General features: G+C 36.2%; 1 protein-coding gene across 1 annotated transcript in view; it reads left to right on the top strand.

Annotated features, from left to right (window-relative positions):
* The window catches only part of ZFYVE9 (zinc finger FYVE-type containing 9), a 190,163-nt gene that overhangs the window by 133,620 nt on the left and 34,250 nt on the right, over positions 1–22,293 (top strand). Inside the window, exons 11-13 of the mRNA XM_082615903.1 lie at positions 4,900–5,124; positions 6,994–7,076; positions 15,381–15,485. Coding sequence (XP_082472029.1) covers positions 4,900–5,124; positions 6,994–7,076; positions 15,381–15,485 — 413 coding nt within the window. The remainder of the gene's footprint in view (positions 1–4,899; positions 5,125–6,993; positions 7,077–15,380; positions 15,486–22,293) is intronic.

Consider the following 22,293-nt stretch of genomic DNA (forward strand, 5'->3'; position numbering starts at 1 on the left):
TTGTTTTTGATTTTTTCCTGCTTAGAGATAGATATTCAGTTGTTCCAGGGCCATTTGTTAAAAAGACTATACTTTTGCCATTGAATTACCTTGGTCCTGTTTTTGAATATTAGTTTACCTTATATGCATGCGTTTCTTTCTGGACTCTATTCCATGGGTCTATATGTGTACACATATGTGGATTTATTTTTATTTTTACTACTGAGTACTAAAGGTGTACTTTTGATCTGAAAACATTTCTTTCTTTACTTTGGAAAATTCTTAATTATTATCTCTTTCAATGTTACTACTCTTTTATTCCCAATGTTGTCTATTTTTGGAAACCTTTTTTTGATGTTGGGGCCTCTGAAATCAGTCTTCAGTATCTCTTAACTGCTCTTTTGTATAATTTTTCTCTTTGCTTTTTTGTGCTGGATCCTGGGTACATTGTTCAGTGAATTCTTCCAGTTTAATATTTCTCTCTTCAAGAAGATTTTTAATTTAAGAGAAATGTTAATGTGAATTGATTAATATTTAATAATCAATTATAATAATTATATAATTATTAAGGGTATAATAAGGTTTACACTGTTACTGATTTTCAACTTTTAGATTTAACTTCAGAACAAAGCAAGAAGACAATTATAAGCACAGAACATAAATATTAACCTTGTAGGTTAGATCATTTCTACATTTGAAAACAGCTTTTTGTTCCCTTTAAATTATTCACAATTTTACATTTGCGGACTTGTTTATCTTCTCTCAACTATTTCTTGGGTGTCCTAAATCTAATCCTTATGAATTGAGAGCACATTTGTGTAGCCTAGTAACATGGTGATGAATATGATGGCACAATTAAAGCTGCCTTAAACCTTCCATTGTCTTCCCACTGCAATTAGAATAAACTCCAATTTTATAAAGGCCCTATATGATCTAGTCCTTAAAGGTCTCTTTGACCTTATCTCTAATAGTCCTTAGTTTGCTTTAGCTACATTGATCATCTTTGTGACTTTTGAACCTGTCACACTCATTTCCGATTTATGACTTTTGAATTTACTCCTGCCTGACCTGGAGTGCTGTTCTTTTCAGAGCTTTACTGGCTGATTTCTTCTCTTCATTCAGGTCTGTTCTCAAATGTTTCTTTCTCTGAGGATTTTCCCTGACTTTCATGGCTAAAGAAGTATTCTCTCCTCTGCCCCTGTCAATCACTCACATTACCTTCCTTGTTTTATTTTCTTCAAAACATTTATCACTAACTTTACTAACTGAAATTGTTTGTCTTCCTTCATTAGGATATAAGCTCTATGAGGGCAAGAGTTTTATCTGTCTGGGTCAACTCTGTATACCAGCCTTTAGAACAAATGGTCTGGCACGTTGGAGAGGCTTAATTTAAAAACTGTGAGTTGGGGAGTAAATCAGTTGGGGTGATGTCACTAGCAAGCTTTTTTTGTCATTTGGCGGAAAAGCACCTGGAGGAAAGGAGCCCTGAGAGAACACTTCTGTTAATAAAAATGCTGTGCTTATTATTCCTGACTTCCTGTTCCCACTGGGACTTGGAGACAAGGGAAAATACTATTTAGATCAGCTTAAGAGTGTTTCTGAGACCCAGTGTGTCTCTGGTCCCTGAGAAAAAAATACCATGGGTCACTCAAGCAGGTCACTTGGGAAGTTTCTATAATTTCAGATCTTTGAAAGATCTTTTTCTTTTTATTATCTCTTTTTGTCACCTACTCTCATTCTGTAGTCTTCCTTATTTTTTCCTTTAAATTGTAGCCACCTGGGTTAACCCAGATGCACTTTTGATTAGTTTAAATTTCTTTCTTATCCTGTGTAGATTTATCAAAAGGCAATGTAAACTTTAAGGCACTATATTACTGATTTGTATGGTGTTAATCGCATTCAACTGCTTTGAATTTTATTTTTATTAATGTGTAATATACTAATAAAATTATAGGCCTCAAACACAATGAAGTTTGATCTTTCATTTTTATTTATTTATTTATTTATTTATTGCGGTACGCGGGCCTCTCCCTGTTGTGGCCTCTCCCGGCTCCGGACGCACAGGCTCAGCGGCCATAGCTCACGGGCCTAGCCACTCCGCAGCATGTGGGATCTTCCTGGACCGGGGCACGAACCCGTGTCCCCTTCATCGGCAGGCAGACTCTCAATCACTGCACCACCAGGGAAGCCCCGATCTTTCATTTTTTAAAAAATATTTATTTATTTATCTATTTACCTACCTATTTATTTATTTTGGCTGCACTGGGTCTTGGTTGTGGCACGTGGGATCTTTTAGTTGCTGGCATGCGGACTTCTTAGCTGCGGCATGTGGACTCTTAGTTGCGGTACACGGACTTCTCAATTGCGGCATGCGAACTCTTAGTTGCGGCACGCATGTGAGATCTAGTCCCCTGTCCAGGGATGGAACCCGGGCCCCCTGCATTGGGAGCGTGGAGTCTTACCCACTGGACCACCAGGGAAGTCCCTGATCTTTCATTTTTTTAATGTGAAAGTTTATCTCAGCCTAAGAATTAACTTAGACAAAAATGTATTTAGAATATTTTTAAGCTAATTTTTGTACTTAAAGTGTACTTTTGATCTGAAAACACATTTCTTTAATTTGGAAAATTCTTAGTTATTCTCTCTTTGAATATTACTTCTCTTTCACTCCCAACATTGCTTTCTTTTGGAATTCTTTTTAATGTTGGAGCCTCAGTTTAAGTCTTCAAGTGAAAGCTTTTTTTGGTCAAATTCTCATACCCAGTATTTTATTTTAGTTGATATCTATCCCCATGGAATGTTACTTATTTTTAGATGAGGTGATAAATGGCAATCTAAACTAAATTATTCATTAGAATTGATAGAGATCTATCAATTTAGTTTTCAATTTTTAAGAAAGAAAGTGCTTAAATAATAAAAGATATATTTTATAATATAAAGGGACATAATGAAGAATCTGAGTGTGATTGGGTAGGGAGGGGGGTTTTTAGGTGGTAGAAGCAGAAAAGTTATTAGTATCTGTGGAAAAATAACCAGTAATAGATTCCAGTCTCTTATAGGGAGATCCCAAAGGAATAATGAATGAATGCTTTGAGTACCAAGCTTAACACAGTTTTCACCTCTGAGCTGTATTCACTAGGGCATTCTTGGGAAAGATAAACATTATGCTGTCATTAGAGCTTTAGAGGACTCCTGTGGTGTAGTCTCCATTGTGGAGGGAAAAAAATCTTCTCTTTTGTTTCCCATTCTCTCCCCACACCCCAACTCAAGTGAAAGATGAAAATTTATAAAAACCTTACTCTAAAACCTTTGATAAAGCAAAGAAAGTTGTATAATGTTTGGTTGATTATTCATTATATGTATATTTGCATTATAAAAGTAATAGTTAACATTTTTTGAGAACAAACTGTGCAAGGTGCTGCTTGGCATTTTACATATATTCTATCACTTATTCACATCAGGTCTGAAACTTAGTATAATCTTCCCCTGTTGTCACAGATGTTGAGGCTCACAGAAGTCAAGTAACTTGCCCCCAGTGTCATAATAGTAAATGATGGAACTAGTGTTCAAACCCATGTCTCTGAGACTCCAAAATCTGAATTTTTTCAAAATAACATACTACTTCCTTGATATGGGGGTTATTTTGTTTTTATAGATCTAGCCCAGCAGCTTAAATGTAAAGCCAGATTTGGGGTTTTTTTCCCCCTAGGTTCTCATTTATTTTTTATTTTTAAATTTAATTAATTAATTTGTTTTTTGGCTGTGCCAGGTGGCATGCAGGATCCTAGTTCCCCAACCAGGGATCAAACCCAGGCCCCCTGCATTGGAAGCATGGAGTCTTAACCACTGGACCGCCAGGGAGGTCCCCCAGATTTTGTTAATCCTGGGGCAAGGGTACTACCCCTAAATGTATTTGGCAGATGATTATGTGCAGGTGAACATGGCTTTCAGTCATAACGTTTCTGGGTTTTGTGGGGAGGTGTTCCCTTCACTTGTGGTCCCTACTGTCAGCATAGCTTGCACTTCACTCAAGGATTCTATGTTCCATCATTGAACTGTTCTGCAAATAGACTCTATTTATCAAGGAAAGTAAGCATTAACTTCTCTGGTGGCGATTTCTGTATTTGCTGTTATTTCTTTCAGAGGTATCAAAGGAAGCTTGCACATGTCAAGTGAACAAATCTGCTGTTACATTATTGAACAGCTCTTGTCATGAAGTTCTTTTGTAGTTCTAAACTGAGGAAAATGTCTCCTTAATGAAGGGTGATTTGTCGCTGTTTCATTCAGAAAATATTTGATTTAGAAAGTGCTTAGTTAAGAGCATTTGCAACTAAAAAACAAAAAACCTGCCTAATATGAATTTAAATAAACCCTAAGTTGTTTATGTTTCATATTTGTCTCAACCAAAAATAGAATAAATCCTGCCTGTGTTACTACTTTCTCCATAAATTTTCTTCCCTTAATATTTCATATATAGCTGTACTTAATGTCTTAATTCGTTATGTTCATGAATTGAATTTATTTACTCAATGGGATTGTAAGCTCTGTGAGAGCAGGTACCTGATCTTAACTTTTTTTGTGTGACATTTGAGGCAATAATTTTTATACTGAGACCTCTAAAGTAATTCATACAGTAAGTTTAGTCTAAAGGAAGGCATCAATATTTTTGGCTTTTAGCCAGACAAACTAGAGTGTGATAATACAAGGTATTTTATGCTCACCAGAAGCTCTGATAAAATTGGAAAACAAATTTTCATTTAATAAATGCCATTTATTTAAAAACAACTTTATAAATATGTGTCTTTCATAGTGAAAGGTTGGGAATTATTGTTTGGTAGTGTCTGGCCCAGTGCTGATAATAATGATTATTAAAAATATGATTGATTTATTGATGGTAATTAATGAACTTTTTTGTTTTAGGGAATGTTGTAGGCAACTTGGGACATTCCTTCTTCAGTCAGAGTTTCCTTGGCAGTAAAGAACATGGCGGATTCTTATATGTGACATCTACTTACCAGTCACTGCAAGACCTAGTACTCCCAACCCCACCTTACTTGTTCGGGATTCTCATCCAGAAATGGGAAACTCCTTGGGCTAAAGTGTTTCCCATCCGACTAATGTTGAGACTTGGAGCCGAATATCGACGTAAGTATAAAATACCCTCTTCTAAGCCATATGACCAAGACGTAATGACTAAACAGACTTGAGATATTCTGAGAGCCCCATAGTGATGCAATTAAACGGAAGTATTCTTTTGAAATAGCTAAGCTAAATTTGGCCAGTGTCTGTACTTATTTTGGCTATAATGAGAAGAACTCAAAATAACATTATTGCCTTGTAAACTTACTGGTTTTATAGGTTAATTGATAGATACATGATCATCTTCAGAAAAAAATGAATATCAGCTTAACAAATAACTTTATTTTTTATAGTGTCTATATATGGTAAGTATATTTTTTGTCACTTGGTTAGAAAATAGTTATGACAAATTATATTTCATATAATGTAACAGATACTGGAAGCTAGTGGTATAGAGATCACTCTCAGCTGGTGAAGTAAGCAACAAAAGAACCTCCTTGCCCATGGCCATAGCAGTGCAACTAAGCTGTGATCGTTTTTAAAGATATTAAGGCCTAAATGCAAGCTTTATTTTATTATTATTTTATTTATTTATTTATTTATGGCTGTGTTGTGTCTTTAGTTGCGGCACGCGGGATCTTTCTTTGCAGCACACGGGCTTCTCTCTAGTTGTGGCGAGCAGGCTGCAGAGTGCGCGGGCTCAGTAGTTGTGGCACATGGGCTCCAGAGCGTGTGGGCTCTGTAGTTGAGGCATGCAGGCTCAGTACTTGCAGCACGCGGGCTTAGTTGCCCTGCAGCATGTGGGATCTTAGTTCCCTGACCAGGGATCGAACCTGCATCCCCTGCGTTGGAAGGCAGATTCTTAACCACTGGACCACCAGGGAAGTCCCATGCAAGCTTTATTTTAAACTTTATATCTTTTCCTAATCAACGTTGCCCTGGTCTAGGAATCAGACCACTTGAATAAAGTTCTTAACTCTGCCACTTACTATCTCTGTAACTTTGGGTGAAGTCATTCAGGTTGTCTGATTGTCAGTTTCCTTTGCAACTGGAAATAATAATACTTGCCTTTTATATTGCATGGTATTATTAAGAGGATCAAATGAGATCATTAAAAATTATTTTATAAAACATAAAACAGTGTATTACATGTTTTCAGCAGGTCACCTTCAGTCTTTCACTTATTTATTCATTCATTCAACAAGAATTTAATAAAGGCCTACCATGGGTAATAAATCCGGAATTCAGAAATGGCTGAGACGTGGTTATAGGCTCTTGGGAACCTTTGTAAGGAAGACATAGAAATCATGATTATAGTAGTATATTATGTCAAAACACATGTTCAAAGTTAACAGAGTTCTTTGGGAGTTCAAAGATGGGCTCTAACTTCACCAAGAATGAAGGACCAAGGTACCTCTGGACTGAACTGTGAAAGAAGCATATGAATCAGCTAAATGAAGTAGGGAAAGGAAAGGATTGTGTGCAGACGAAAAACATTTGTATTTTCCTGTGTTGTACAGGCAGTTGAAACCGTAAAGTTCGAGGAGTGAGCCAGCTAATAGGATCACCTGGTGTTTGGCTTGTCTAAGGAGGGTCCTGAGTCAGAAATGTGTAAGAGTGAACTCTTTTAGACTTCCTGAGCACAGAGGAATCAGGAGATACTTGTTTCCTGGAATATATTAATCCAGTTTGGAAAAGAGTGCTTCTTAAGACATGTAGTTCATTTTTGAAACAGCTGCATCAAGAGACTGGTGTGGTTTGTAGAAGGCTCCGAATTTGTCTGTGATGCTGTTATGGTGAATACTTTCTGAGCCCTAAATTTTATGCTCTAATGAGTCATTACAATTATATTTTGAGAACTCTATGAAACATGATGTCTCTTTTACCAAAATTTTAAGCTGCCAAACTTAGTCTGATCATTTCTCATTTCCATAGTTTATCCTTGCCCACTGTTCAGTGTCAGATTTCGGAAGCCATTGTTTGGAGAGACGGGGCATACCATCATGAATCTTCTTGCAGTAAGTTGGGAATTTTTATTTTCTTTTTCCTTACTGGGGTTTGCGTGAGAAGGAAGAGAAGGATTTTATTATTTTGTTAATACCCTGCTGCTTCATGTAGGTGAAGATTTACTATAGGAAAAGAACAGAACATGTATATTCTTTGGAAAGTATATGGAGGTTTGGAATGAAATAGTACAGGATTCTGGCTCTTGGTTATACACTAACTAAGTGACCTTGCAGGATTATTGTGAGGAGCAGTTATACTTAAAGCACCCAGCATTATGTCTTGTTTTAATTTTAAGCCTGGCATCCTGGTGGTGTCCCCTGTGTCTGTGTAGCTTACTGTTTTGCCAAAGATTGGTCAGAGATTGTGTTCAAATACCTCTAGCCAGTAAGGCATGTATACTTTCTTGATGGATCTGCGTGGACTGGGATTCAAACGTCATTCTTTTCTTTTCTGCTGGACTCGCTCATGTCTCCTCTGCACATGCACGGGCTCTAACCCTGTTGACCAAGAATGTTGGTTGTCTTGGGCCCATTAAGGTCACTGCTGCACATGTGCACAGACTAAGGTCAGTCCTGGGTATTTGGAGAGTTTATGAAGTTCCCTATGTCTGTCTCATTCCCAGAACTTCTTGTTAAATCTCTGGCTAGTCTGCCTGCTCATTACTTGCTCCAAATAGGCTAGCAACCTCAGACTAACAGAGCCACTGGTCCTTTTCACACTTTAACTGAGACACTCCAAATCAAGCAAGATCCTTCAAGCAGCAAAGCTTATTGTTTTCACAAACTACCTTGCCCTGGCTGAACTATGAACAGGGCTAAAGGCAGCCCCAGGCAAGAAAATCACAGATTCAACTCTATTCTTACTTAAAGTTCAGTAGTTTTTATGAATGAACACATCTCAGTGTATTATATGTCTTTGGTCTAATTCCAGGGCACTGAAATGGGTTTTTTTTTTTTAATAAATCTACCCAACAGTTTAGTTGCTTTTGGGGGACTTGTTTATTTCCTCACTCTGTCATGCGATTGTAGTTGTAGTTCCAGTTATCTTTTAAAGAGATGTAAACAATAAGAAAGCTTCTTGTAGGTTTACCCATGTAGTTGCCATTTCCAGTGCTTTTCATTCCTTTGTATAAATCTGTATTTCCACCTGGTGTCATTGTCCTTCTACCTGAAAGATTTCCTGTAATGTTTCTTATAGTGTGGATTGGCTGGTGGTGAATTCTTTTAGCATCTGTATTTCTAACAATGTCCTTTGTATTTGAAAGATACTCTTGCTGGATGTAGAATTCTAGGCTGACAGTTTAATTCTTTGAGAATTTTAAAGATTTGCTCTATTGCCTTCCAGTTTGCATATTTTCAGATGAGAAATATGTTTTCCCTCCTTTGTTCCTGTCTACATAATGTTTTATCCTTCTCTCTTTGCTTTGAAATTTTTCTTTTTATCAGTCTTTGAGCCATTTGATTATGTGCTTTGGTATAGTTTTTTTCCATGTTTCTTGTACTGGGGTTTTCTGAGCTTCCTAGATCTGTGGGTTTATAGTTTTCATCAAATAATTTTTCTGTCCACTCCTCCTCTCCTTCAGGGACTCCATTGTTAATAGACTTATTAGCCTGCTTGAAATTGTTTCACAGCTCACTAATGCTCTCTTTTTTTTTATTTTTTAAATTATTTATGGCTATGTTGGGTCTTCGTTTCTGTGCGAGGGCTTTCTCTAGTTGCGGCAAGTGGGGCCACTCTTCATCGCAGTGCGCGGGCCTCTCACTATCGCGGCCTCTCTTGTTGTGGAGCACAGGCTCCAGACGCACAGGCTCAGTAATTGTGGCTCACGGGCCTAGTTGCTCTGCGGCATGTGGGATCTTCCCAGACCAGGGCTCGAACCCGTGTCCCCTGCATTGGCAGGCAGATTCTCAACCACTGCACCACCAGGGAAGCCCACTAATGCTCTCTTTATTTCTTTTTCAGTGTTTTTTTTCCTCTGTGTGTTTCATTTTGGACAGGTTTTTTTTTATTGCTGTGTCCTCAAGTTCACTGATCTTTTATTTTTATTTATTTTTTTCTGAGTTAGAACTTTTTAATTTTTTTAAACATCTTTATTGGAGTATAATTGCTTTACAATGATGTGTTAGTTTCTCTTTCATAACACAGTGAATCAGCTATACATGTACATATATATATCCCCATATCTCCTCCCTTTTGCATCTCCCTCCCACCCTCCCCATTGCACCCCTCTAGGTAGTCACAAAGCACCGAGCTGATCTCCCTGTGCTATGTGGCTGCTTCCCACTAGCTATCTATTTTACATTTGGTAGTGTATATATGTCCATGCCACTCACTTCGTCCCAGTTTACCCTTCCCCCTCCCTGTGTCCTCAAGTCCATTCTCTATGTCTGCATCTTTATTCCTGTCCTGCCCCTAGGTTCTTCAGAACCATTTTTTTTTTTAGATTCCATATATATGTGTTAGCATACAGTATTTGTTTTTCTCTTTCTGACTTACTTCACTCTGTATGACAGACTTGAGGTCCATCCGCCTCACTACAAATAACTCAATTTCGTTTCTTTTTTATGGCTGAATAATATTCCATTGTATATATGTGCCACATCTTCTTTATCCATTCTTCTGTCGATGGACACTTAGGTTGCTTCCATGTCCTGGCTATTGTAAATGGAGCTGCAGTGAACATTGTGGTACATGACGGGTTTTGAATTATGGTTTTCTCAGGGTATATGCCCAGTAGTGGATTGCTGGGTCATATGGTAGTTCTATTTTTAGTTTTTTAAGGAACCTCCATACTGTTCCACATAGTGGCTGTACCAATTCACATTCCCACCAACCGTGCAAGAGGGTTCCCTTTTCTCCACACCCTCTCCAACGTTTATTGTTTGTAGATTTTTTGATGATGGCCATTCTGACTGGGGTGAGGTGATACCTCATTGTAGTAATCTTTTATTTTGCAGTACTTAAACTGCCATTGATTCTATCCTTTTTCTTTTTTCCTGTAATTTCAGCCATTGTAATTTTCATCTCTAGAAGTTTGACTTGGGTCTTTTTCTATATCTTCTGTGCCTGTACTTTTTAAACATCTGGACTATAATTATAATAAGGATTATAATGTCCTTGTTTGGTAATTCTAACATGTGTTTCAGTTCTGACTCAGTTACCATTGATTGATTCCCCCCCACCCCCAGCATTTTGAGTTGTATTTTCCTGCTTCTTTGCATCCTTGGTATTTTTAAAGTTTTTTATTGGATGACAGATATTGTGATTTTGCCTTGCTGGATGCCAGGTATTTTTATGTTCCTATAAAAATTCTTGAGTTTGGTTACGAATAACATAGTTAATTTATCTAAAAAATAGGTTGATCCTTTTGAGTCTTGCTTTTAAGATTTGTAAGGTGGAACCAAAGTCTTGTTTAGTATAGGGCTGATTATTCCCCACTACTAAGGCAAAACCCTTCTGAGTACAGCTGACCCTTGAACAACGCTGGTTTGAACCGTGAGGGTCCACTTATACGTGGATTTTTTTTCAACAGTAAATACTACAGTACTACACGAGCCATTCTTGGTTAAATCTTCCAATGCAGAACCATGGATATGGAGGGCTAACTATAATTTATACATGGATTTTTGACTGCACAGAGGGGGTCAGTGCCCCTAACCCCCACATTGTTCAGAGCTCAGCTATATTTGTAATGACTTTTGGTGTTGTCTGAAATTAAGCCAAGCTTCACAGATTAAGCACAGTCCTTCACAAGACTGCCATTACTTCAGATGCTAGCTGCAAGTTCAGGGGTCCTCAGACCTCCCACGGTTCTGACTAACTAGATACAAGTGTGGGAGATCCCACTAACCCATCAGGGTTGATAATTCACTAGAATGATTCACAGAACTCAGCAAAGTACTATGCAGTTGACCCTTAAACAACATGGGCATGAACTGCTCAGATCCACTTATATATGGATTTTTTTCAATAAATATGTACTACACAGTCCATGGTTAGCTGAATCTGCAGATACAGAACTGCACTTCAGAGAGCTGAATGTAATGTTATACATGGATTTCCGACTGTGCAGGGTTTGACACCCCAACCCCCATGTTATTCAGGGGTCAACTGTACTTATGATACAGTTTTATTATAACAAAGGAGATATAAATCAGGAGCAGCCCATAGAAGAGACACATAGTGCAAGGTCTGGGAGGGTCCCAAACAAGAAGCTTCTTGTCTTCATGTCACTTTCCACATACATTGATGTGTAACAATACATATGGAATGAGCTCCTAAGCATCTGTGTCCTGAGTTTTTATTGGAGTTTCCCTACAAGGCCTGATTGATTGAATCACTGGCTGTGTGATTGAACTCAGTCTCCAGCCCCACTTCGGCACTCAGCAGAAGTTAGGCTGATATCACGTGCCTCAGAGCCCCAGCCTCTCATCACATGGTTGATGTTTCTGAAATGGCCAGCCGCCACCCCGAGTTATCCTTTTAGCATCAGTGTCATCAAACCGACATAGACTCTCAGAGTCCACCAGGAATAACAAAGGCACTCATATCACTCAGGAAATTCCATGGGTTTAGAGGTTACCTCCCAGGAACCAGAGGCAGAGGTCAGCCAAATTCTTTATTATACAGTAATACTTTACCCAGTGCCCATGAATTATGAGCTTTTTCTATTTGGGTTTTGGGAATAGGCACTATTCCCAGACCTGTGTAACAGATAATGCTCCCAATAATCATTTCAGGCATTTCTTTCACTAGCCTCGAGAAGTTTCCTCACACACATTTGCTAATCAGAACACTGCTGTTCTGATGGGACCCTCTGTGAACCTTTGGAGTTCTCGCTCTGCAGTTTTCTCCTCTCTGTCCTGTGAACTCTTAACTACCTTGATTTTTTTCTCAATTTTCAGTTTTGTCTCCTCAACTCAGGAAGTCTGCCAGCCTCTGCCTGGGTTCCCGCTTCCTGCACCTGAGCTTGGAAACTCTCCTAAAGCATAACCTGGGCAATCATAGAGCTCATCTTGTTTGTTTCCTATCTCTCAAGGACCACTGTCCTTTGTTGTCTGAAATTTGGTGTCTTGGAAATCATTGTTCCATGTGTTTTGTGTGAATTTTGGTTGTTTAAGGCAGAAGGCTAATCCAGTCCGCTTTTCTCCATCTTGGCCAGAAGTGAAATTTTTTTAATTATATTTTAATCTATAAGATCTCTCTCTCTATTCTTCTATTCCAACCCCCATCCCTTTGTCCCTCCTTGGTAACTTTAGTTTTTAGTCACATTTTTGACAAGATAGTTTTTCTTTCAGATTGTAATCTATTTTGGAATGAAAAGGAGGTATTTATCCTGTAATCAAGCAACAGCAGCCTAAGGTTTTTATGGCCTATCTCAATTCATTTTTACAAATATTTATTGGATTATCTGCTGAAGCATCTCACTCTACATCATCACTTTCTCCCTAGTTTACCAGGATCTACAACCTATTGATTTCAACACCTTTTCACTGTTTCTCACTCCTCCAGCTTTTCTGTTTATCTACATTAAGATTCCATGGTTTCATCATTAAAATCACTTTTTTACATAATTCTAGTTCTTTTTTCGCTTTTACCCTGTGTTGTGGTAGCCTGGCAAAATGTAAACCCTGATTAAATCTACCTCTTTGTTAAAAAATTTTTTTTAAATTTATGTATAGTAAAATCCACCTTTTTTGGAGTACATTCCAAGAGGTTTGACAATGTATACGGTTATGTTACTACCACTGTCACAAGCAAGATACAGAACAGTTCCATCACCAGAAAATTTGCTGGTGCACCTGTTATATCTGGTAACCATTGATCCTTTGTCCCTATAGTTTTAGTTTTTTTAGACTGTCCTATAATGGAAATTATACAGCATGTAGCCTTCTTAATCTCGCTTCTTTTACTTATCATAACGCATTTGAGATCAATCTGTGTTGTTATATGTATTATTGGGAAGGAAATAAAATCTTTTTCTTCTACTCATCTCAGGTTCTTCAGCTGGGGCCCTTTAAATTAGACTGGCCAAAGACTGATTAACAAGAGGCATATTTAGGGGTAGTATATTCTGGTACCCTTCAGTATCAATAGGTCATTCATTTTTATTGCTGAGTAGTGTTGTATTGTATGTATGAACTACAGTTTATTCATTCACCTGTTGATGCATAACTGGGTTTCTAGTTTCTGGCGACTGGGAATAAAGCTGCTATAAACGTCCATGTATTAAGTTTTGTGTGAATATTTAGTTTTCATTTCTCTGGGAGTGGGATAGTTGAGCCATATTGTATGTTTAACATTATAAGGAACTGAAATTGTTTTCCAAAATGCCTGCAGTATTTTGCATTCATCAGGTATAAGGATCCTTTTTTTTTGGCCAGCACTTATTATTTCTCCTTTCTGGTTTTTAATTTTTGCCATTCTAATAGGAGTCTAGTGGTTTTAATTTTTGTGATCTTACCTTGTATATTTCCTGTGATGAATGATTTAGAGCATCTTTCATTTGCTTATTTTGTCTTCTTTATATCTTTAGTGAATGTTCAAATTTTTTAAACTGTTCATATTTTAAAAATATGGTTGTTGTTTTCTTATTGTTGAATTTTGAGAGTATTTCATCTATTCTGAATGTAAGTCCTTTGGTAGATTTGTATCATTTAAAAATATTTTCTCCCAGTCTGTAATTTATCTTTTCATTCTCTTAACAGTGTCTTTCACAGAACAAAAGTTTTTAATTTTGTTGAAGTCCAGTTATTAATTTTTTTATGGAGTGTTCTTTTTATATCATATCTAAGAACTTATTGACTGAAACTTATATCACAAACATTTTCCTCCATGTTTTCTTCTAAAAAGTTTGTAGTTTTATGTTTTATATTTAGGTCAGTGATCCATTTTTAGTTAATCTTTATGATTCTTAGACATTGTTTGAAGTTCTTTTTTTTCCCATTTCTATGTCCAGTCATTTCAGTATCATTTTTCATTTACTTACCTTTGCACCTTTATCAAAAGTCAATTGATTATACCTGGTTGGATCTAATTCTTCCTTCATTCTTAACTTACATCCAAGCTTAAATATGAGTGAAGACAAAAAGAGTAGCATACTCACCGGTCTCATTTTAGATTCATGACCAATACCATTAAGGAAGCTCTTGGACCTACCTGGCAATCCTTCCTGGTCCATAATACATTCCTACTCCCCTAGATGACTATTTGCATGTGATCTCTTCTCAAATTTCCAGTGCCTCCTCTCCTTTCCTCAGTTTCAGCTGATGGCTTAGCCCAATTTCCCTGAGTGAATAGAAGCAATCAGAAGATAATTTTCACACAGTTCCATCCAGCAACTTACTAATATCTACACATTTTCTTTTCTTAGCTTCCAGGACACCATTCTTTCTTGGTTCTTCTCCTGCAGTCTTCTGACTTCCCCTTCCCATCATATTCTACATCTCAGTAAATGGCAGTTCCTGTTTTCAACTTGCCCAGGCCATGAAGTTCAGAATCATCTCTCTTTTTTTTTTTTTCACATTCCACATCCAACCTAAGGGCAAATATTGTCCTTTTTCCCTTCAAAATATATCTAGAGTTTGATAACTTCTCACCATCTTTCAAACTGTTAACATCTTGTTTCAAGTTATCACTGTCTTTTGCCTGGATTATTTTTATTATGCTTATCTGATATCCTTTCTTCTCTTCTTGTTCCCTTTCCATCTATTCTTTACAGAGAAAGAGAGATCCATTAAAATAGGTAAAAAGCCTTCTCAAAGTTAAGGCAAAGGTCCTTGTGGTGACCTACCAGACCCTATGAAATCTAGCTGCGTGCTATCACTTTGACCTCTACTCTTACCATTCTTGCTCATTTTGCTTCAGCCACACTAGATATGGAGTATATATCCGTGCATGTTTTACTCTACAGGTATTCATTTAGTCCCTAGGATGTTCCAGGCATTTGGGATATAACAAGAACAAAACAAGTGAGCATCCCTACCCTATTGGAGCTTACCTTAGAGGGAGGAGATAGTTAAATAAATACAGAAAATGTTAGGTGGTGACAAAAGAGGGATAAACATTCAAATATTTGTTTAATATTGTATATAAAGGGTATATGAAACTTTTTCGTCTGCTTCTTTGTAAGAGTTTACAGACTAATCAGAGAGTAGAATATACACAATGGGGCTTTCATTATACATTTTCTTATTATTTAAATGAATGAGATCTTTTAATTTTGACATTCTTTTTACTTATGCTAATTTTATTACTATAAATTAAATCCTGCCATTGATGAATTCTTTCTTCCACTTCAATCTGCTTTTGCCCAGGACTTTAGAAATTACCAGTATACATTGCCAGTAGTTCAAGGTTTGGTGGTTGATATGGAAGTTCGGAAAACCAGCATCAAAATTCCCAGCAACAGATACAATGAGGTAAGATTTCCCATGAATTTTTCATAATTGAATGTCATAAATGAAGATGAGAAATACATGATTACATGTAAATTTTTAGTTAATCGACAGTGAAATCAGTTCATAATATTATATGACTTAGATCAGTGATAGGGAATTCTATAACAGAAAGACAAAATGTTAAATTTGTGATTTATTTAGTCTTTGCTTGTGTCAGTTGTTGTGTTTTGACCTTTTGATGCCGACAGTCAGAGACAGATTTGCTTTTTGGGGTATAAAATTAACTTTATAATATTTATTAGTGGTGGGATCTTTTATTTTTCCCTCTTTCTATAAGTACGTATTACTTTTAACTATACTTAATGTTTAATCATAGCTCACCTATAAGTCCCAAAATTATTTTTAAATAAGTTTTTGAAAGCAAATGATTGCATTTTGAATTAAGCTGTATTTTAACTAAAATTAGTTAAAGCTGTATTGTAACTAAAATGAAATTGTGCATACTACACATAACAACTATGTAATAAGTGTTCTTGCCTAATTGCCATGTGAAGTAGTACTTGAATTTAAAAATTTCTTAAAATGGGTTCTAAAGTGTTGGATAGTAATCATTGTGATTTAAAATAGAAAATTTAAAACTTAGTTTGATATAATGTTAAAATTTGTTGTTTTATTAGACAAGGTGATAACTCCACAGTTACTTCTTCCACCATATCTTGGTATAAAATAACTTCTTCCCTCCTTCTCTTTCTTCCTTTTCTTCCTTTCTTTTTTCCTTTCTCATGCAGCCATTTATTCACTTACTCATTTGTACATTCAATAAACATTTTATACTTGATATACACTTAAAATCACAGAAATGTTTTACTGGACTTTTAAGCTCAGGGCTCAGTATTATTATGTGGGAATGACCTATTTGAAGAAAACATTTACCCTGTGGCTTTCTGTCTGATGGCTTTTTTCAGGACACTAGAAAATAGTAGTTAGAATGTGTGCTTAATTTTTCCTGGGATACAATTAGCTATTAGATAGTCCTACCTTGGAACCATGCTAAACTAGAGTCAGATCTTTAAAGACAACTATTTTTATGTAATTTACACCCTAAATAGTTTTTAAAGGCGGCTATGCTTTGAAAACTTGTTTTATTTCCCATATTTGAAGTGTTATTATCTATTTCACAAACGTCTATTAAATATATTCCATGATATGATACAAAGATGAATCAGACATTTTGCTTGCTTTCTGGGAGCTTATTGTCCAGAAGTGAGATGATCAGATGTCAGCTCCAAGTGGATAACATACATTGCTATCCTTGGTGTTTGCAAGATGGTACTTTGTGTTTGGTAATTAGATCTGTTTATACAAGTATATTTGTAAAAGCTATGAGGCCCCCATAATTATTTCAGTACTTGACTGAGGACATTCATGACAACTGCCATTCATGTTATCTGTCTTTATCTGAATTCTGCCTCCTAGGTTTATGGTTGTGCAGGTTCAGAAATCTTTGTTCAAAAACAGTAACTGTATTTCTTGTCATTTATTACATTTAATTTTCAATAAAGTTTACCAATTATATATCACTTATTTTTCTTACTTGATTTAGTAGACTGACTTCCCTTCTAATTCAATTTTTGTTTTAACTCAGTGTAATTTTATTTCTCATGCTCTTGGACAGTTGAATTGTCTTGTGTCTAATAGTTGAAAAAGTAATTTCTTATACATTATTTCATTTAATCACCACAATATTCCACTTTTTCTCTCATTCATTTTTCTTTATTTGTACCTTTAGTTTTTCTTATCACTCCCTGAACTATGTTTTCTTTTGTTTATAGCCTTTGCACAAGCTATTTTCTTATTGTTGCACTTCCCCTACTCTTCATTTGCATAACCCATACCTAATTTTCAGGTTTCAGTTTAAATGGCATTTTCTCAGATAGGCTTTCATTTTTCCACATATTTATTTCAGATAGGCTTTCATTTAATAACACACATTCTATGTGTAATACTCACTACATTTGTAATTCCTTATTCAGTGTCTATTTTCTCTACTAGACTTTTAGTTCCATGAGGGACTGTGTCTGCCTTGTTTACCACTGTATCATTAGCAGTCTATCTAGTATAGAGTAATTGCACAAGAAATATATATTGAATGAAGACCTGAAACAGAAATAAAATATAAACAATATAAAAACAAAATATAGATATATAAATAATATAAAAATAACTAAAAGATAAAGTAATGTGGAAATAAGTGCTGAAACTTATTGGAAGTTTATTAAAGATTCAAAGAAGGGAGAGCTCTGATAAATGAAGCAGTCATGAATTTGCTTTATGTCTAAATGAGCCTGAATCCCTAACAGCCAGAGCAGCACATTCCATGTAGATGTTTATAAACATTCATGTAAATGTAAATGAAGGAAAGATTTGAAATGGACAGTGAAGGATGTGTAGGCACTATAAAGTGAAGGGTGGAAAATAAGTGAAAAGAGGGATAGATACCAGCCTAAACAAAAGGCAGGAAAGCACCAGGAATGGGCATGTCTGGTAGGGAGGATGGGAGATATCAACCTGCCTAGTGAAGAAGAGGCTAAAGGCGACTGGGAAATGAAGTTGTACAAAGAGACTGTTGGATATTCAGAGGCTTTCAGAAACCACACAAAGGAGTCTAGACTCTAATATGATAATTTGTAGAGATTTTACAGGTTCTAAAGCAGGAAAGTGAATTAACCAAAGTAGAATTTTAGAAAACTGAGTTTTGGCAGCTATATGTAAAGTGTGGAGAGAGGGAGCCTCTAAGTGTCAACTGAAAAAAAAAAGAAAAGCACAGCGTAAATGTTCAGAATTATGTTTTATACAGTGGCCTTATTGAGGACTATAGCCCAGGATACAGCCTCTCAGATAGCTCTGAGGAGCTGTTCCAAAGAGGTAAGGGAGGAGCCAGGATATATAGGAGTTTTTGCTGGGAAAAAACAAAACATGTAGTTGAACATCAAAAGAGTACTGCTAATCATAAAAAAACCCAGACATCTCAAGTTAATGATTTTAGTGCTTTTCTATGTATAGGAAAATGCAAGAGTCAGGGCTCACTGAAATTATTCTTTAGACAGGCATCTTAACTCTCTAGGGCCAGTATCCTGTTTTTCTCCATCCTGATTTACCCTAAGGGTGCACTGTTGGTGGCAGGTGCAGTGGCTGATGACTTGATGATAGGCAACATTTGTTGTTTACCAGAATGGCAGGCAACATTCTTTGTTTACTGAAATGGCAGGCAACATTTTTTTTCCATATAAGGAAAGACTTAAAGCTTAGAAAGCTAGAAGATAATATTTCTGAAGTAGTAATTTTAATAAATGAAGTAGTCATTGTATTTAAATTTTCTAATCTCCTTCATCAAGGCCATGCAAGATCTCTGTTAGTCTAGGTAACGCTACTCATGTTCTTATGATGAGATTATTTTGATCATTGTGTTAACTAACATCTATTGAGGATATATTATATATCAGGTACTATTCTAAGCATATATGTATCTTCACACTATCTCTGTGAAATGAGTAGGGTAATTACCTTTTTACAGATGAGGAAATTAAGGCACAGAGCGAGCAAGTGTTGGAGCTAGAATCAAACCCAGATACTCTAATTCCAGTGTCCCTACTCTTAAACACTATACTAAACCGATTTTCATAGACATCAGTTTAATGATTACATCTGATTATAGGGCTGTTATAGGGTCTTTACAGAGGTAAAGCCCTAATCTAGTAGGACTTATAAGAAGGGGAAATTTGGACATAGATATGCATAAAGAGAAGGTGATATGAAGAGACATAGGGAGAAGATGGAAGTCAAGTCAAGTCCTTGACTCTGCAAGTCAAGGAGAGAGGTCTGGAACAAATCTCTCCTTTTACAGCCCTCAAATGGAACCAGCTCTGCTGACATCTTAATTTTGGACTTCTAGCCTCCAGAATTGTGAGACAAAAAGTTTCTATTGTTTAAGCCACCAGTTTGCAGTACTTTCTTATAGCAGCACTAGCACACTAACAGAGCAGTCCACTGTAAATAGCTAAACATCGAGACAAAATATGTGGGGGAAATACAAAGGACAATGGGGCAGAGAAGGTGAGCCCTATGATTACCCTACTGTACTGTCTGGAGTTTCCAGGCCATAGTGCAGTTAGGGGAGGCACCTGAACTGAGCCTAGAGGTCTCCCTGCATTGAAGACAGTGTAGGGAGAGCAGGATGGCTAGAATTTACAAGACAGATTATGGAAATAAAAGAACTCTGGAGAGCTGCAGGAGATTCCTATTGTGTCTTCAGCTGATTACTAATCAGTGCATGTATGTGAGAAAAACACTGGAAAGGAGCAGAGAGAACATTTCTCAAAGGTCCAGGAATAATTTGTATTCTTATGAGCTAGAGTAAGATAGGGACAAATAATTCCTAAGGATCAAAGTTATCCATAAATTTAGGCTGCTCTGATCCTACCTAACAAGCTTAAAATAAAGCTTCAACAAGATCAAGGCACGTACATGTTAAGGAAAGACACAGAAAATATTAAAAAGACCCAAATCAAGCTTCAAGAAGCAAAAATGACAATGAGATGAAAAATACACTGGATGAGATTAATGGCAGATCAGACACTGCTGAAAAAATTTAATAAACTTAAAACAGCAATAGAACTATCCAAAATGAAACACCAAGAGAAAAGGCTGTAAAATTAAATGAACGGCACATGATTGAGATGTGGGAGGTGTTGGATGGCCTAACTCTGTAATTGAAGTCCCCAAAGGAGAGAAGTGGGTTGACAGAAAAGATATTTGAAGAATCAGTGATCAAAAATTTTATAAATTTAATGAGAAGTATAATCACATAGATTCAAAAAGCTCAATGAACTCCACTTGCGGGAAACAGGATGAAAACTACATTAAGGAACATTATAATCATCATAATCAAATTGCTTAACACCAGAGGTAAAGAGAAGAATCTTAAAGGCAGCTAGAGAAAAAAATCCACATTATATACTGAGGAATGAGTATAAGAATGACAACAGACTTCTCATCAAAACAGTTCAATCTGCAAGACAGTGTACAAACTCTTTAAAGTATACTGAAATAGATAACCTGTTAACCTATATTTTATACCCAGTAAAAATATGTTTCAAAAATGAAAAGCAAAATGCTTTTTCAGAAATATAAGAGCTAAAAGAATATATTACCAGCCACCTATTCCACAAGAAATGTTAAAGGAAGTTCTTCATGGAGAATACCAAATAATGGAAATCTGGAACCACACAAAGTAATGAAGAGCAGCAGAAATGGTTAAATATATAGGTAAATGTAAAAACTCTTTAAAATATAATTGTTTAAAGCAAAGCTAACAACAATGTTTTGTGGAGTTTATAACTTACATAGTAACAAAGGGTATTTCCAGGAAAGGGGAAATAGAAGTATACAGATGTAAAGTTTCTATATGACATGGGATGTGGCATAATATTACTTGAAAGTAGATTGATAAGTAAAAATGTAGAATAAAAATCTAAAAGCAACCACTAGAAAAATTTAAATGGAGAGGTATAGCTAATAAGCCAACAAAAATAAACTGGAATTATATAAAGAAGGCTGAAAAAGAAGAAAAGGAGAACAAAGAGGAGATATAACAATAGGAAATAAATGGGAAGATGCTAGATTTAAATCCAGCCATATTAATAATCACATTAATTATAAATGACCTAAACACCCTCAATTAAAAAGGAGAAATTGTTAGATTGATAAACAAGAAAGATTCAGCTATATGCTGTGAATAAGAAAACCACTTGAAATATGAGGATACAGATAGTTTAAAAGTAAATGGATGGGAAAAGATATACTACAGTAATACTAATCAAAAGAAAGCTTGAGTGGATAGAGTAATATCAAAATGTATTTCAGAATAAACAATATTACCAGGGATAAGGAGGCACATTTCATAACTATAAAGGGATCAATTCATCAAAAGGGTACAACAGGGCTTCCCTGGTGGCGCAGTGGTTGAGAGTCCGCCTGCTGATGCAGGGGACGCCAGTTTGTGTCCTGGTCCGGGAAGATCCCACATGCCGCGGAGCGGCTGGGCCCGTGAGCCATGGCCGCTGAGCCTGCGCGTCCGGAGCCTGTGCTCTGCAACGGGAGAGGCCACAACAGTGAGAGGCCTGCGTACAGCAAAAAATAAATAAATTTTAAAAAGGGTACAACAATCCTAAACATTTGTGCATCTAATAACAGTGCTTCAAAATGCATGAAGCAACAACTGTTAGAACTATAAGGACAAATATAGATAAATAGAACTACAAGGATGAAGCCACAAGTATATTATGAGATTTCAATAACCCCCTATATCAATAATTGATAGAAGTAGACAGAAAATCATCAAGGATATAGAAAACTTGAATAAAATACACACTTCTCAATAACCAATGGGTCAAAGAAGAAACCTAAAGAAAAATTAGAAAATATTTTGAGCTGACTGAAAATGAAAACATGGCATATCAGAATTTGTGGGATGTAGCTAAAGCAGTGATTAGGAAGAAATTGATAACATTAAACTTCTATATTAGAGAAAAAAGACATCTGAAATCATTGACCTACTCTTCTACCTTAGGAAATTAGAAAAAGAAGAGCAAATGAAACACAAAGCAAACAGAAGAAAGGAAATAATAAAGACCAGCAATTCACAAAATAGAAGGCAGAGAAACAGTTTTAAAAATGAAACTAAAAGTTCTTGAGATCAATAAAATCAAATTTCTAATCAGATTGATTAGATAAATAGTGAAAACACACAGGGTACAAGAAAGGTGGCAGA

Source organism: Mesoplodon mirus, assembly GCF_964341445.2.
Source record: "Mesoplodon mirus genome assembly, chromosome: 3".
NCBI classification, from domain to species: Eukaryota; Metazoa; Chordata; class Mammalia; order Artiodactyla; family Ziphiidae; genus Mesoplodon; species Mesoplodon mirus.